This window comes from Mizuhopecten yessoensis, unplaced genomic scaffold, assembly GCF_002113885.1.
Source record: "Mizuhopecten yessoensis strain PY_sf001 unplaced genomic scaffold, ASM211388v2 scaffold4899, whole genome shotgun sequence".
NCBI lineage: Eukaryota > Metazoa > Mollusca > Bivalvia > Pectinida > Pectinidae > Mizuhopecten > Mizuhopecten yessoensis.
The window spans coordinates 283,452-301,519 of NW_018405777.1; the positions used below are offsets into that span (position 1 = coordinate 283,452).

Here is an 18,068-nt window from a genome sequence, read left to right on the forward strand (position 1 = left end):
TATATATATATACACATTTGCAGAGCATAATGTGGGCACTCGCATATTAAAGTGCAAATATCTCGATGTATAGACACAGATATAGATGTCATTATGTATGCAGAAGAGATGTTACAATACAGTCAGGACCACTAATTTAATTCTGTTGCAATTACCAAGTCTCACAATGTCAGACCTCGCTAGCTGCCATTCAAGTCATTATCACCTCTGGGTAAAAAAAAAATCAAAATGGATGTCGTGAAATTGGAAATATTCATGATATTGAACAATACTTTATTGATTTCTCTATGTATACACACTCAATGGTACATTTGATTTTGTTGGGATTTTTTTTTTTATCTCAAAACCACACAATACATTACGTTTGTACTTGAATGTATACGATAAATTGTGTATAATATCCTTAGTGTAAATATTAGGCTACTAGTATGAAGTGTATGTTTGTGTTGTGTTAATTTGCAGTTTGATCCATATAATGTAAATCTTATTTGGATGAATAGGCAATAAAGTTAAATTATAACCACAAAATGTATATTGTTCTTATAGTGTTTGAATCAACTTGTTTTCGTCAGATTTATGTTTATGAAATGGGAGATTCTATCTTTTGATGAACAAAAATGTAGCTCAACAGTTATCTATACCGGTATTTTTATCCCGAGATTTATTAATTTACATCAATGGTCTCATAATATGTATACATATATATATATACACCTGTGTATGACCTCAGTTGGTGATTTAACTTTTCCAATAAAAGACATATCAAAAGCATTATAATGTAAACATTAAAATTAATTTTCATATTTCTACATGCTGGATAGTTGAAATATGAATTTAAAGACATTTAATTAAAAAAAAATATTTGGCTGACTTTTTAAAAAGAATTTGAAAGATTTCCAATAAAGTTTTTTAATTTAGACTTAATTGTAATCTCCTTTAAACCTGCGGTTAAATATAGAACAAACAGTCAATGCCTTGCAGCGGAATACATTATTACCACAAGTGAATAATTTATTTTCTGATCAATATCTGCATGAAATTTTAAATTAATGCAATTATCTTTTGATCCAACCAAAGTTTGGGCATAGAATCAATACATTATTAAAGTCTAAATATCAATGAAAATGTAAATGAAGAGATGGGATTATGTAAAATTTGTTAATATGGATTTTAAGCATTCTTCTCTTAATGAACTATACTGGAGTCTAAAACTGTGATTTTCTCTGACATGAAATCTTTCAGTTTCTATTAAACTTTGTGGACTGTATCCTACTATCTGGCTACTTAAGTACATGTGTGTATTTATACTTTATGGTAATCATGTCCACAGCTACTATTACACTCACTGAGTTGGGGAGATCTATATAACCCCTGTAGTCAGCTGGCCTCTATGTGTAAACACTTGCTGGCTTGTACGGCTGCTCACTTCTCACAAAGCCTTGTCAACTTATCAAGGATTATTGGAAAAACATTTTTATCCAATATCCTTGATAACTGAGCTCTATTTTAAATCTACCCTGGTGAATTATGTTTCTGTTAGCTTTAAAGCTTGTACACATATTTAAATAAACACCTGGTTTATTTATATAAGGAGATTTTTTAGATGTTTAAGACATGTAAAGCTTGACATGGCGCGGATGCTGTGTATAGTTGAGGCTGTATAAATGCCAGTGTATATATGTGTTCAGTTCATTGGGTATGTGTGTGTGTAATGTAATAACATCTGTGCTAGCCCTGTGACACCTAGTACATTACATGTACAACAACCATTCAGGAAATCTATTACTGCTTTGACATATTTACAATATCTGTCCCGGTGTTAACAAACAATTCTGTATCTACTATTTGTCTTCCTTGTTAAATTGATTAAGGAATATGAAAAGAAATTTCTTTTGGCAAAGATTTTAAATTAAATGATTTTTTTTTTATATTGATTGGTATTTCAAATAAAATGGAAGTTTATTTGACTGTTAAATTAAATTTGAGTAAATATTTCTTCTTTAAAGAAAATCATATTTCTACCTATTTAAAATGTACAATATAAAAAGATTTTTTTTTCCATTAAGAATAAAAGTTATTAAAAGTTCTGTTAAAGAAATTATTTGCTGCTGGTCTATCTTTAAGAACAAAAACTACATGTAGGTTCTCCCGTGGGACGCCCCATTTCTGGAAAAAGGCCAAAGGGTGCCAGCTTGTCAGAGCACACATTTGTCAATAAGCCTAAAACCCAACCCAGCATATCCTGCGAATTGAATAAAAATCTAATTACCAACTGTTTATACTATTAACATTTCTATCCCCTTCTAATCTGAATTTATAAACACTTTCAAATGAATTCAATTAGACAAAGTTTAAGTGAGATTCCTTTGTGTTGAATAACATGCAATTAATAAATTTCATTTTAAAATGTCAAAAACAAGCTTTACAGAGTACTCTAAAATTACAATTTGTTTTTCAAATATTTTTTTCCCCTTAAATATCTGATATATTTTATACAGATTTCCTTTCAATCATGATGAAATAAATGTTTATCCCAAAAAAGTCACGATAGTACTGTAACACTTCATGGCGAGCATGCTAATAAACACAGCTAGTGAGAGCAATGGTTTAGGTATAGAAATTGTTTATCTTGAGGACAATTATATATACCTCTGGGATAATTACAAAATGTCAGTGAAAATCACTCAACCATGACATTGTATGAGAAAATTAGTTTGTAGCAATTATCAGAGTGAAATACTTGATGTACAGGTAAAATATACACAAACACATCGCACGGCAGGTATCAGTTCTCTGTCCACTCAATTAACATGAATTCAATTTTATGATCGGATGCTTTGGTAAACTTTTGATATATTACATACATTTCAACATTTGTAACACAATTAATTTGAAAAGATATATAAATATTTCTGTTTGTTCTATTACATTATTGATTTTTTATAGCATATTGCACGCAATGAGAAAATTACTAAAAAGAATATAGCCTGGTTATAAAACTAGTGTAGTGTGTGTGTGATACAAATAATGTAAAAAGATATTGAAAATGAGGTAAAAAGGGGGTATAGTTTCAGTTCCTGTTCTGTACTGGGCTATTATTCCGGTAAACATTCCTTTTGAAAACCTGATCTGGGCATGACTGCTTGTCTATTGAAGTGCTGACTGCCCCTTCTCCAATTAAAGACGATCTTTAAAATACCACATAGAGCGACCAATACAGGAAACTGTTTCTATTGTCTGTTTGATCATAATCTTTATGAATGCTTTTACGCTTCGTAAATCATAACAATTGATCTAAACATTTAACATTTAGAACAATATCTTGGTTTAACAGATACTGAAATACTCTCAACATTATGTATGTTTTTTTATTATAACCACATGCATTGACCCTTATACAATGAGAAATCAGCAAATCCTATATACTTATATATAGCCACTAATCAATAATTTATTAAGACATTTGATACAGTGTTAATTGTTGTGAAATCAAAATTTCATAATTCAGTGCTCACCTTGCAACTGGCACTACACTGAATGTAAAGAAATTTTGTATACAAATATGTTTTGATAATGTAGAAATTGTCATATTTCCAATAGTGCTCCAATTGAATTGTCATGTTCTGTTTATTATTCTAAACAAGTTCATGTACACATGTCAACGCCATTCTGTTAAGTTACAATATACCAAGCGAGGACAACCATATTACTATTTAACAGTTAAAAAGACATTCAACTTATCAAAAACAATTCTCACCAATTTCTCCCATTATACTAAACAATATTTCATTTTAATATCATTTATTGATTATTAAGCTCTCTGTGTCTTGATTATACATTTTCGATAAAATAATGACAATTTGCCAAAAAACCTTAAGATACTGACACTTACACCAAGGCTATTCATAAAAAAATTCTCATATCGCTATATCCTGTCTAAAAATAGACACACCTAAGCCATAAGGCATATGGTAGCATTTCAGTGATATCAGGTTTCTAGGCTTGCCCTATTTTTCAGCTACAAACACTGACAAAAATTTAACTGGCATGTAATAGCATGTTAGATTATGAACTTACTGCAAATCAGATTATAAAACCACCTTGACGATAATTATTTCCTAGTCAAAGTTTTCCCATACACTGATAAATTGCTCAATATTTCATGAATGTTTTGAGCATTTTTTATTCGTCCAGTCAAAAGATTTTTTTAATTTTTTTTTTTATTCTAGATCAATATCGATTTAGCCTTAAAAATGCTTTTATAATATAATGATTCAACAATGTAGAAAAAGCCATCTGATCACCCAATAAATTTGTGTATAAGGCGCCTATATTATAATACGACACTCTACTTTCCAGGAGAGTAGCTGTAAGTGTGTTTAAATATTTATACAGATCCATAAGTGATTGTGATTTACAACACGCTTGTTTGTGCACATGTGTATATATATATATTATGCACATATTAGCGACTTTTAAAAATTAGAACATATTGCCACTCAGAGCTAAGTTACTGTCTAAAATTCTCAAGCTGTCTCAAGTAGCCCGCAAGAATCAATGAAATGATGTAAATTCAATATGGCTTCATGAATTATCTGGAGCATTGGGTGAAATAAACCAGATCTGCAATATGACACTGAAGCCTAATTATCACCAACAATCATTCACTTTGTCCAACAATCTGTATGAATTTATAACAGGATGAGGGTTTTTAAGCATTTCCCATATATTTACTTCAATGATAACCCTTTATTCGAAGCCATACAGGAAAAACACATTCTAGAGTGAAAATGATGTTAGTCACTAAAACTGTGTCTGAATGATTATGTATGCTGAACTTAATCCTGAATAAACAGCTTTATCAGGGATAATAAGCAGGGCTCTCTCAGGCATATAGCCTTTCAGCCAGATAACCACACACGTATGTGTGTGTGACTTGCCTCATGTTTCTCAAAATTTATAATGTACATGTACAGAATACATTTTCTTTAAAATAACTTTGTGAGGATATTATCTGTCTATAGCTACAAAGGGTAAAAAAATCAATAGTTTCAAATATTGCATACATAATTTGAATATTAAAAGGATCAAGTTTCATTATAAAAATTGTACGAATGTGATATATATACGTCACTTTAAATTCAATCTTTTTAATAGATCTACAATTTAGCAGAAAAAAAGTTCATCAGATTTTTTTGAACCAAAATTCAATTTGTATTAAATATTTAAGTAAATTCATTTAATTTTAAATCCCCAAGAAAGGCCCCCGTTGAAGACCTGTTCTTGAGTCAACATATTACAGCTTTGCAGGGTTGCTGTGTTGACCTAGAAGATCTCATCACAAATCTCCCCGACTATAATATTTATTCAATGTTCTAAAAGAATAAACATAAAATAAAATTGACAATTCTAATGAAAAACTGAAATATAACATTCAGATTAACATCAAAATCATTAAGTTGTGTTATTTGGTTATGTAACGGCATTTAAAAGTTCTATTGGAATAAATTCTTCGACTCGCTCGACAAGAAGATAATTACACATTTACGGTGTACGTGTGTAAATACTATAGACAGTCACCACACATACTTTCACACCCTCCACTGAGGGGCCCTGTGAATGGGTTGTCCGCTAATAACATGAATAACAAGGGCATAAGGTTTTTACATCTGTTCATCACAGAAAAATGCCTTCAAGGCGATATGTGTCATTATTGATTCTCCTGTGGGGGGCCCCACACGCATAAGAGAGATAATCTACAAGTGTTAAAAATGTATTTGATGTTTCCTACCACAGTACAAAGACCCTGTAAATGAAATCCTTAAGCTAAATATATCACATCCATTTCCTCTAACCCAACAGAAAACAAACTTAAAATTTAAATAATTTACAAAAAATTCTAATTATAGAACAATTTGTGTAAATCAATATTAATATGCCCAATAACATGTGTATAATATTGTCTGTAATATATGCATGCATATAGTCAATATAACTGAAACAGAAATGAACAAAACATGAACAATTTTTATGGAAATGACACTCAATAAGCTTGCCACAATGTAAGCCTGTCAAGTTCTATGTGAAAGCACTCAAGTGGAAAGATATATTCATTCACACATAACTCCATTCAAAATATTTTTTCAATCTGAGCAAGGAAATAATGTAAGGTTTAAAGAACAAAAATAATATACCTCTCCGTGGAAATTTTCTCTTCCTGCTGGTGTGTGTTCTGGTAGATAATACAGTCGGACGCTGGCAAGAAACTGGTGTTCTTGACTATTTTCCCACAACAACTGAAGTTCCCCAATACAAATGGGGCCCTCTTTCAATATCTTCAGAAAGAAAAATTCCCCAAGTGTTAAAATTCTGAATTTGTTGTCTCTAAAATATTTGAACGCTTTGTAAAATGTGTATGGTCCATGTTGTCCACAGGACGCCCCGACAAACTGAAAAGAAAAGCAATTAGAATGAAAATCACATATATCGGTATGTGTGTAAATCGCTGATAAATTTTCCCCTTCCCTTCTCATAGTAGGTCACTTGTTCAATAAATAACATCCTAGTTTCTACACGTATTTCAGGCATTATTTCAACGCTATTGAATAAAAATTCATAGAAAATATATTCATAAATAAAACTGTATATTTACCTGGACCTTTTGGGACTCCATAATCCTATAAAAGATCGGTTTTCATCGCGTTGATCTAGGCATGCAGAACACCAACAATACTTTATATTTAGGACCTAATTACGTGACGTCACGAGTGTTGAGTGTGTATCCTCATTATCATAATTTATTCCAAATATTAAGCACGTCACATGAAATCAAATGAATTTTGTTTCTAGTATCTTAAATACATAAACAAATTTTGCAATATTGTTTCAGAATGAATTTGATGAATATTTCAGGCGCGGTTTGTAACAGATTTAGCTATCCCATGATGCCAGAATTCACGAGCCATGGCGGCCTTGGGTTGTTGACGGAAGTCAGTGATACGGACGGAAGAAGAACGGTAGTCACATGTGTCCACGAGAAAGATATGGGTAAGTTTTTTTAATTACAATGTCAGCTATATCACAAGGACCATATTAGAAGATCAGGTCATCAGTATTCGGCAGATATAGCGAGTGTTTTGTCGGTAAGTTTACTGGACGACAGTAGGGATGGAATCGATAGCTCAATGACATGGTCTAGTTTCACTTTGTCACGGTTATATAGTTGCATACAAAACGTTGTATCCACCGGTTCCCTTAATTATGATGTGTCAGTATGCTTTTAATTAATATTCAGTGTCATATACTCACCAACAATAAGAACCAGTTATAAATATTTCTTGTGTTTTTTTTCTATTGTACTGAAAACAAAATATTGTAACAGGAAAGGGAAAATGCATGGTCAGACCAGGGTTTGAACACGGACCCTACAAACTCTTAGACAGACGCTCTACCAATTGAACTACCTGGTCACAGACGATTGACCGAGTCCAGTTTTACTACATTCCTCCATCCTTTTTCTAAGTCTTCGTCGCCAAAGATACAACTTTAAATTTACAACCCTGGTTCAAGTATCCCTTGCCAAGCACCATACATCAAATGCTTGAAAGAAGGGTTGGTCACAGGCACCACTGTAACAGGAGAGGACAAGTGCATGGCCAGACAGGGGGTTCGGACCCGGGACTCTCCAAACTCTAGATGGATGCTCTTCCAATTGAGCTACCAGGTCGCTGACAATTGACCCCGTGAGTCCAGTTCTGCTACATTCCTCCTTCCTTTTTCTAAGTCTTCGTCCCAAAAGACACAACTTTAGATTTACAACCCTGGTGTCAGTATCCCTTGCTCTACCAATTGAGCTACCAGGTCGCCGACGATCGACCCAGTCCAGTTCCGCTGCAATATATTATCAGTTTATGCAGCAACTAACAGCCCGAGGTAGCAGTATATTATTTAATAAAAATTGGGTCTAATTATTACAGATTTATATCTTTTTGCTTACTATAAATTCTACTTTGTCTGGGGCTTACCTCCGATAGTCTTACGAAGTTTTGTAGGCAAGTACCATGGATGACAGTGCAAGGATTGCGCTGTAAGTGCATGACCTGTTTAGCGTGGGCTGCAGGCCGGAGCCAGGGGTTACGTGTACAAGAGGGGGGCATGGATGACAATCTTTCATATTTGTTTCTGGCTGTTCATAATAGATGCTTAGAATTGACCACCGGATATACATTAGAAGCGTTTGTGTGACTGTTCATATATTGTAGACCGTAAACAGGGCTAGCCGTAAACAGTGTTGTAAAATATCAGCAGTGACAATTTTAATAACATGAACACGAGGAAAATTAAATAAATCACTCAGTCGTAGAACTAACAGAAAATAACAACAAAATGGAACCAAGACAGATATTCATGTAGTAGTATTTAGTTCCTAGTGGAGAAATTTGTAACTGAAATAGGGGAAAATAATGCCAAAATTGGAGAGGGGAATCGGCCCATATTTGGCCATAAAAAAAGGCCTGTATATATCCATGCAATGTCACACACAAAGTTTTGGCAGCACTATATACAGAGTTATGGCCCTTTGTACATTTGTTCTGTCCCCAGGCGGAGACATACCAAAGTCCTTAAAAATGGTAGTGCTTATTCCCTGCTTGACGTTCAGGATTTAGGTGAATGGCAACAAATGGTTCACCCGTTGTCAGTATAATGTGATGGGTGGAAAGCTGTGCTGGGTGCCTTCGGCATTGTATTAAAGTGAGATAGCACTATAAAGTAGTGCTATCACAAGGAGGCAGGCACACCAACATACCCTGTCTCCTGCATACACACACGCAAGCATGCATACACTACACACATGGAGGCACCACCTTAAATGACCTTAGCTGTTAATAGGATGTTAAACAAAAGTAAACCAGTAAACCAGTTTGATATCAAAGTTTGTCAGGAGGCACCTTATATTGAAAATAAGGATTACCCACAATGCTTTGTCCTGTGTAATAATGAAATAATCGAAAGAAATTGCAGTGTGAGGTGATGTATTGCTTTGGTTTGAATGACAGCAACTGAAGCAATGTGCATTGAATCTTTTAACAGTGTCTTCAAATTACTTAAAATTCATGCATCAAAGTTTTAAGTCATTGTGAAGTTGATGGATAGGTAACCAGTGTCAAACCTTTCCCTTTTGGGTCATATCTTGGATTAACTTTTGATAAAAGTAAATATTCTAAAACAACTTCAACAAAACCAAATAAGCTTTTTTCTTCTGATTGGCTAAACCTCCATTCATTTGGAAAAACTCCATTTTAAATTGATAGCATCAGCAACAAAGCTACCTTGTAACAAGGATGTCACTCAACGCTGAGTTTATCCTGATGTGACTTGGTTCCCTGCTCCTTATCATTATGTTAGAGATTTCTATCTGTTATCAGCTAAGTTAACAACGACAACCAGACCAAAATTCTAATGCTGGACCTCGGAACTCTTTATCTTGATGAACAGTGACTAACTCAGTCCAGTTCTTCTTTCCTACAAAATGTCTTTGACCCTGATGGCACAAAAGACCTCGGAACTCTTTATGAACGTTGTAGCAGACAGAGCACCCCTGGTAAACAGCGACTAACTCAGTCAAGTTCTTCTCTCCTACAAAATGTCTTTGATCCTGATGGCACAAAAGACCTCAGAACTCTTTATGAACATTGTAGCAGACAGACCTTCCCTGGTAAACAGCGACTAACTCAGTCCAGTTCTTCTCTCCTACAAAAAGTCTTTGACCCTGATGGCACAAAAGACCTTGTACAACCTCCCATGGGTGTATTTAGGCACAATTTTGTAACCAAGGCTCATATTCATGAAACATTTCTCATGCTCAAACTCAGATTCTGTGCTCAAGCTTACTTACTTGTTTCGGTGTTAAATAAATTTACAATTAATATTTGGTCTATGATTTGGTAGAATTCTGGAGAGATTTCAAGCTGAATACTGTTTCAAATGTTTCACATAACATTTTTATCGTTTCAGACAATTTAAGCGAGGTTCAAGAAACTTGGGTTGAGCACAGAACCCATGCTTGAGCATGAGAACGGTCTCATGAATACAGGCCCAGATGATACAAAGTAGCAGCACCTGTTAGTATACTTTTCAGTGCGAATCTGACCAAATTCTCTGTTTTACCTTGTTCATGCATGTTTTGTGGCTAGTTTAATGAGACCAGCAAAGGCATGTTCTATTTTTTTTTTTTTAAGTTTAGTCTGTAATGTAGCAGATACAACATTATGATGAATTGGAAATTTTAGCAAATTATCTATGGCCTTGTTTCGTTATTGGGATATTAGCAAAGTATCTATGGCCTTGTTCCGTTATTGGGATTTTAGCAAAGTATTTATGGCCTTGTTCCGTTATTAGGATTTTAGCAAAGTATCTATGGCCTTGTTCCGTTATTGGGCTTTTAGCAAAGTATCTATGGCCTTGTTCCGTTATTGGGCTTTTAGCAAAGTATCTATGGCCTTGTTCCGTTATTGGGCTTTTAGCAAAGTATCTATGGCCTTGTTCTGTCATTTGGGTTCCATCATGGGGGCAGCCTAGGCCAAGTGGTTAGGGCGTCTGACATTCTGCTAACACTAGCCTCCCACCACTAGGTCACAGGTTCGAGACCTAGGTGGGGCAGTCGCTAGGTACTGGCTGTAGGTCGGTGGTTTGTCTTCTCTGCACCACCAAAACCTGGCATGTCCTTATAGTTAAATGACCATAGCTGTTAATAGGATGTAAAACACAAACAAACCAAAAAAATAAATGTTGCGACGTGTAGATTTTAACAATTTATCTGTGGCCTTGTTCCATCACTAACTATTCAAAGAAGACACACTGAACAAACCAAATCTATTCGAAGTGTTCAAGGTCTGAAGCATTAGAAAGCTGGTAGATATGCTCCCTACATCATGTATCTCAACTTCCAAGATCACAGCCAAAGACAGAAAATCAAAAGATATCTGATTTCTAAGAAACCTTTTATGGCATGCCTGCTCTTAATTCTCTATACAAATATATGTTTGTTTGAAGTAAATCCTGACCATAGGCTACATCTTAAATATGTCCTTCAAGCAGGGAATATGAATTAAACAAATTTGCTTGTTCATGACATATTGAAATTGAGTTCTAAATTTGCTCTTGTTTGTCAGTGCTTTTGGATAAAGAGGTCCATTTCACAGTATACATAGTGTGCATCCTTCTGTCTGGGAAGAAAAGGAGTTTGAAGAATTTGGGTGAATATTAAAGGCAGTATATTGTTGTAAGCAAGTCATTCTATAAAACCATAATGGCAATGATGCAATAAACTCAAAGGAAAATATGCAGTAACGCCCAAAAACTTGACCTACTTTTTGTCTTACAGTTTCGTCTGTGTTAAATGATAACTAAAGTTTGTTCATTTAGTAGGATTGAAGCACACATACCGGTATGCATCAACTGTAGGATTGAAGCACACATACCAGTATGCATCAACTGTAGGATTGAAGCACACATTCCGGTATGCATCAACTCTAGGATTGAAGCACACATACCAGTATGCATCAACTGCTGGTGATTGTGTACATTTAAGCAGAGAGATTAGTTTGGGTATGAAACTACAGGATTGATGTACTGATATTAACACAATGTTCATTCATATGTATTAACCTAATGCATTGATTTTATGCCAAAGTCTTTGGAAACGGTTAATGGTAACACTTTGACATTTGCAAACACATCAGTTTCTTTTACGGAATTCCCCATTATGGAGAAAGGTCATGTCCGTAATTGTTTTGTAACTCTGCAGTCTAGATCTGTGTACAAGAGTAAAATAGGACTAGATTATTTCTGATATATATTTAATTGTTTTCGAACAAATATTGAACTCATTTACCCCTGAAGATGCATTTGAACTCTTCCTATTCGAAGGTTGGAATAGTTCATTATGAAATTGTAGGGGTGAATGAGTTAATTTCAATTTTGCTGCTGCTGCTCAGTAATTATATATTTTCTCAAGAATCATAATGGTCAGTGATGTTCATCCAGCTTGATTCTTATACATTTAGCATATTTGCTTTAATAAGTGTACAAGACCATATAAGCCCCCCTTCCCTTTTTTGGCACCTACCAGACTGATATAAAACATTGTTCACCTTACCAACACCCTCAGACCTGGCCTGCAGTGGTCAGTCACCTTACAAACACCCTAAGACCTGGTCTGCAGTAGTCAGTCACCTTACCAACACCATCAGACCTGGCCTACAGTGGTCAGTCACCTTACCAACACCCTCAGACCTGGCCTGCAGTGGTCAGACACCTTACCAACACCCTCAGACCTGGCCTGCAGTGGTCAGTCACCTTACCAACACCTTCAGACCTGGCCTGCAGTGGTCAGTCACCTTACAAACACCCTAAGACCTGGTCTGCAGTGGTCAGTCACCTTACCAACACCCTCAGACCTGGCCTGCAGTGGTCAGCTGAATTCTTCAAAGAGTTATGTATGTGGAAGATAGGACAATTTGTACTCGATGGGTTTTTTACATGGAAAGTAGGGGAATTCCACCTGAAGGATTATGTTTGTGGAAAATTGAAAAATTCCACTTCAAGGGATTGGGTTCGTGGAAAATAGGGAAATTTCGCTCAAGGGTGTTATGAATGTTGGAGACAGGAAACTCCATCGGATGAGGTATGCTTGTAGAAAATAAGGAAATTCCACCTGAGGGTTATGTTTGTGTTTCAGGGGGTCAAGGTCAAGGTCAGGGGGGGGGGGGGGGGGGATCACTGCCTGCGTTTGGGAAGGGATGCCTACTTCCATACATCCCCATCAAGAAGTCAGCAAAGAGGTTTCTCTGTTTCTCTTGCAACAGCAATGTTTTCAGTTCCGGGCCATGCCTTTCGGGCTCACAAGTGCTCAATTGGTTTTCACCAAGCCGCTGTAGGTCATTGTGAGTTTCCTGCATTCTCGAAGTATAGATGTTAACATCTACTTTGATGATTTCATCATGTTGCACATGGTCAGGGATTTGTTGGTGAGGGATATCAGTATGGTCCTGAAGTTCTTGTTGAGGATAGGTTTCATTCCCTCCAGAGAGAAGTCGGAAGTCACTTCTTCTCAGGACTTTGTGTTCGTGTGTTATTGAAATGAAAATGGGAAATTTGTATCGTAACTAGATAGTTACATTCACTGTTTCATTAAATGTTGTCATTGTTCAATTGCGTTCACTGTTCTTTTCAATGTTTTCACTGTTCCAAGGCATTTACTGTTCAATGTTATTTGCTGTTCAATGGCATTCACTTTTAAAAGGTATTAGCTAATCAGTATTCGCTGTTCTGAATGGCATTCACTGTTCAATAGTATTCAATGTTCAATGGTATTACCTGTTCTGTTCTATGGTATTCACTGTTCATTGGCATTCACTGTTCTGTTTGATGTTTTCATGGTTCTATGGTATTTGCTGTTCTGTTCAATGTGATTCACTGTTCAATTGCATTCACTGTGCTTTTCAGTGTTTTCACTGTTCAAAGGCATCCACTGTTTTGTTTAATATTTTCACTGTTCAATGTTATTTGCTGTTCAATTGCATTCACTGTTCTGTTTGATGTGATTCACTGTTCAATTGCATTCTGCCATTCACTGTTGTTTTCACAGTTCTCTGGTATATGCTATTCTGCTCAATGTTTTCACTGCTAAATGATATTCACTGTTTTGTTCTGTGTGATTCACTTTTCAATTGCATTCACTCTTCTGTTCAATGTGATTCACTGTTCAATAGCATTCACTGTTCTGTTTAATGTTTCAGTGTTTTTTTTGCTGTTCAATGTTTTTGCTGTTAAATGTTTTGCTGTTCAATGTTTTTGCTGTTCAATGTTTTCACTGTTCAATGTTTTCACTGTTCAATGTTTTCATTTTTCAATGTTTTCACTGTTCAGTGTTTTCATTGTTCAGTGTTATTTGTATATTTATTTTTATGTTCATACATTGATTACTCATTATGGAGTTGCACGTTTTCCATCCTTCTTATTGAAGAGCTAGGCTCATGAATATCTCAGCATAAAATCTTTTTCATGAAATAGACATTGAAGTAAAATGTTAACCAGAAAAAAAATTAAAACAATATAAAAGATTAAAACAAAAAGTGAAATCTGATCAGGCTTAGATACATGTAGATAACATGCCATAATGATGTTGCTGAGCTAACAGGAGCCAATTAATATTGATTATCTGCCTTGTTGCCTGTCTGAGATACAGTAGCTGGTCAGGCTGATCGTCTGTAGCAGGTGAAGACATTCCCTATTGATCTAAGTCTAGAAGATCATGTAAAGGTTGTATTGTTCATTCATTGAAACACATATTCAAAATACACTAATTGATGTTATGCATGGATGCTTAATACACAAGAAAGTGTCCGACTGTAATTTTGGTGGTGGTTAAGGCGTCTGACATTCTGCTACCACTAGCCTTCAACTACTGGGTCACGAGTTCAAGACCTACGTGAGGCAGTCACCAGGTACTGGCCGTAGGTCGGTGGTTTTTCTCCAGGTACTCCAGCTTTCCCCCACCACCAAAACCTGGCACATCCTTAAATGACCATAGCTGTTAATAAGACGTATATATATATATACAGTGTATATATAAAAAAAAAAATGTAATTTTATATTCTAATACGATGTAATTTCAGAGAGGTTGTATGGTCTACCTATATGTATCAATATTCTGATGATCAAAATTGTCTTTAAACAGATAAGAAGATCCAGACTTTCCAAACCAGTGGTTTGATGAACTATAATTAATAGGCATTGCATAAAAAAAAAAATTGTGAGAAAGTTGTGTAGCTTTAAATTGCATGTTTTTGGCCAGATATGATGTAAGATGGTAAAAGGTCAGAGGTCGAGGAATCCTATTTTAATGTAAATGAATGGCGACTAAAGTTACACTTAGTGTACTCTATACCACATCCAGCTAAATTTGATATGTAACATACCTGAGGTAAGGGGATATGTCCTGATAGGGGTTATAGGGGTAAATCTTTAAAAAAAAAAAACTACCTCTCAAGAATGACTATGTATTTTGACATTATTTTGAAAAGTAACATATCTTGGGTAAAATGATGGAACTTTTGTTTTAAATGAATAGAGGTCATGGCTTGTTTCTCCCTCGGGGAAAAAGGATTCGGGCGTAATATGGATATATATTTACAGAAACCTCATTACCGGTTTCTTATTTGGTATGAAGCATCTCACAGGCAAGAGGATAGACTTTTTTTTAGAAATAAAAGCAGGTATGCAATAAGGGTTTTGAGGTGATCACGGACCAACAAGGAATTTAGGATTGTTTTTTAAAACAACTGAGGAAGGTTGGGTCACCAGTTTTTGAAGTGAATAAGAACATGCAAAGGGTCGAGGTGGCCAACTCATAAAGACATTTTGCCATTTATGGTCACTAGTCATCCTCCATTAGGTTGCATTTTGAGGCCTACATGGGGCAATTGCCAGGTACTCTTGTTTTCCTCCACCACCAAAACCTTACAATCCTTAAATGATCATAGCTGTTGAGTAGGATGTTAAACACAAACAAACAAAAGAATGTACTATTTTGTTTAAATTAAGGAAGTTGAATCTATAGACAGTAGGGCAGGTCCAAAAATGAAACAGTGTAGAATACATCTCTTAAAGTGTTGGACACATTTCTTATTCACTCATTCACCCCTGAAGTGTCATAATGAACTATTCCAACCATTGAATTGGAAGGGTTCAAATGTGTCTTCAGGGTTGAATGAGTTGATGAAGTCAGTGTCTCCCTTACTTAGAGCAAGGGATGAGACCAATATTCTTGGAGAAAGGGTTGGGGGAACCCTTTAGGTGAAATAGCGAAAAGTCTTGAAGATACATTTTAATTTGATTGTGTAGCACATCAGTGGATAAAAAATGAAGGAAATCTCTGTGGATATTTAAACCCATGGGGCAAAGGGCAAACAATTGGAATTTAAGCTTATGCATTTGAATTTAATATGTGGATAGGGGTTCATGTCCATGACAGAACCTTAGGGAACAGTTTGATTTTGTTATTAATTCAGAAATATATATGAATGCTCAAACAACTTCATTTTCCAGTACAAACTGTTTTGAAAATAAATAAACATGTTTACCATCACAACATAGGAGGTCTAGATCTGTTGTTTACCTGCATGTACCTGGTAGATGGTTATAATGGGGAATGCTAAAATGAAAGTTGTTTTTGTATAGAAATGTGTGGAAGAAAAAATGTGTATGTACTCCTGGATAAAATGATAATATTATCAACTTTTATTAGAGAGTGCATGCATTCTGTAATCCATTAGCTATTTCTGGTATATCTATGACTACATGTACACATATTCTCTAAATCTCTGATACTGAATTACATTGTAAGCATTTGTTAGAAGGTATATTGTCATTTTATTCACAGCAAATCTTTATTGGTTTTTGACTGGTCATACATACTTCCCATTTATAGCGTGTGTATGAGGTGTGTGTATAACGGCTGGTGTAGAATGTCCTGATAAACACAGATACAGCTATCGTAACACCGGAATACATGTAAACATCGTGGGTAATCTAATAACCATTTACTTGTGTCAAATTTGCCTTTTTAGGTAGTGGACTTTGAACAATATGTATGTGTATATCCCGGTATATATATAGGTATCTACATATTCTCTCCCTATTTCTTAGAATATTTAACGGATAACTTTTAACAATAGGCCTATTAATGATGTTATGACATCCTCTTTCTTAAAAATATATTATTCCTTTATCATTTCTTAGAATTTTAACCATGAGGAATTGATTGACCAAAACAGTTTTTCACAGCAAAAAAATTACATTTTGTCTGTTGGGATGTTGCCAGAGTGTAACTTTTATGCTGGGATGAAAATTGAAATCTTAATTATAGAGCCATGAATAATGATTTAAATTTTACCTTAAAAAAGTAAATTAGCATAGAATCCAATGGGAAAAATTATGTAACATGGAAGACTTAGGGCAAGTCACAGTATATTTGTCATAGCATCAATTATTGTCCTACAGGTAAATATTGTGTATATTAACATAAAGGAGTCTGATGATATATCAAGGCTGGGAAAAATATACAGGAATTATTAACTGATTCACCCCTGAAGTTTCATAATGAACTATTCCAACCTTTGATTGGGAAGAGTTCAAATGTGTGTTCAGGGGTGAATGAGTTAAAAACAAGAAAAGAAGGGGACATTTGTTGACAGTAAGTGATGTAGAAAAATACACAAGGGGCATTATGTCAAAGTTTTGTACATATCTGTATGTATATCAGGTGAAGGAAAAACAAAGTCCTTTAATTATACACTCTTCATGCAATATGCCACTTCCTGTTTAAAATTTATTATTTACTGATGGGGAGTTCATATTATGACTTTCCTGTTGAATCAAATTTGAGTGAGTCATGTCAGTGTTTTGCGCGAATAAACTGGTACAATTTCTACTTCATTTAAACATTTTTTTTAAGATTTGATGTAAAAATTCATACTTTTTATTATTTGGTCAGAAAATAAAACCTCCATTGACAATATTTCATTATATCATTTTGATTGTAGCTGGATTTTCTCTTTTCTTTTTCTTTTCACTCAGTACTTATTACCTCAAAACATTTTTATATTAAATTTTCTTTAAAAGATCTTGATCGTTTTGCCAGAATCAAATTCCATTGAAACGTAAATATATATATTTGTATTCATTTTAATATAAAGCGAAAACATTGTTACAATATCTCATTCAATATCAAATATCATTATTTATAGATCTGTCTTAAAACTTAGTCAATTTTCAAAATTCTTTTTTAAAATTTAAGGTGAAATGGTTGAAACACTTAACAGTTTCATTTGATTTAAATAAAATATGTTTGAGCGTTGACTGGCTTTATAATAAGACAGAATTTGTTACTAGATAGCTAAGTGATATGTAAACAGATTAAGAGAAACTCGAGGTCCCATAATGCTAGACCTTATTACCAGGTCACTGGTGACCTCAGGTAGCCAGAGGCACATTGTGGGTCGCAG

General features: G+C 34.7%; 2 protein-coding genes across 6 annotated transcripts in view; one reads left to right on the forward strand and one right to left on the reverse strand.

Annotated features, from left to right (window-relative positions):
* LOC110450012 (AT-rich interactive domain-containing protein 5B-like) overlaps nt 1-6,775 on the reverse strand; it is a 36,820-nt gene extending 30,045 nt beyond the window's left edge. For both annotated transcript variants that reach the window (XM_021497211.1, XM_021497210.1), the window contains exons 1-2: nt 6,653-6,775; nt 6,195-6,449 (exon numbers count right to left, since the gene is read on the reverse strand). In XM_021497211.1, the coding sequence (XP_021352886.1) occupies nt 6,195-6,449; nt 6,653-6,673 (276 nt within the window). In that variant the 5' untranslated portion in view covers nt 6,674-6,775. The remainder of the gene's footprint in view (nt 1-6,194; nt 6,450-6,652) is intronic.
* A 175-nt stretch (nt 6,776-6,950) lies between these two features.
* LOC110450013 (ectonucleoside triphosphate diphosphohydrolase 1-like) overlaps nt 6,951-18,068 on the forward strand; it is a 67,604-nt gene continuing 56,486 nt past the window's right edge. Inside the window, exon 1 of one of the 4 annotated variants that reach the window (XM_021497212.1) lies at nt 6,951-7,047. The gene's annotated coding sequence lies outside the window, so the exon portion shown is untranslated. The other 3 variants (XM_021497213.1, XM_021497215.1, XM_021497214.1) reach the window with 3 other exon arrangements.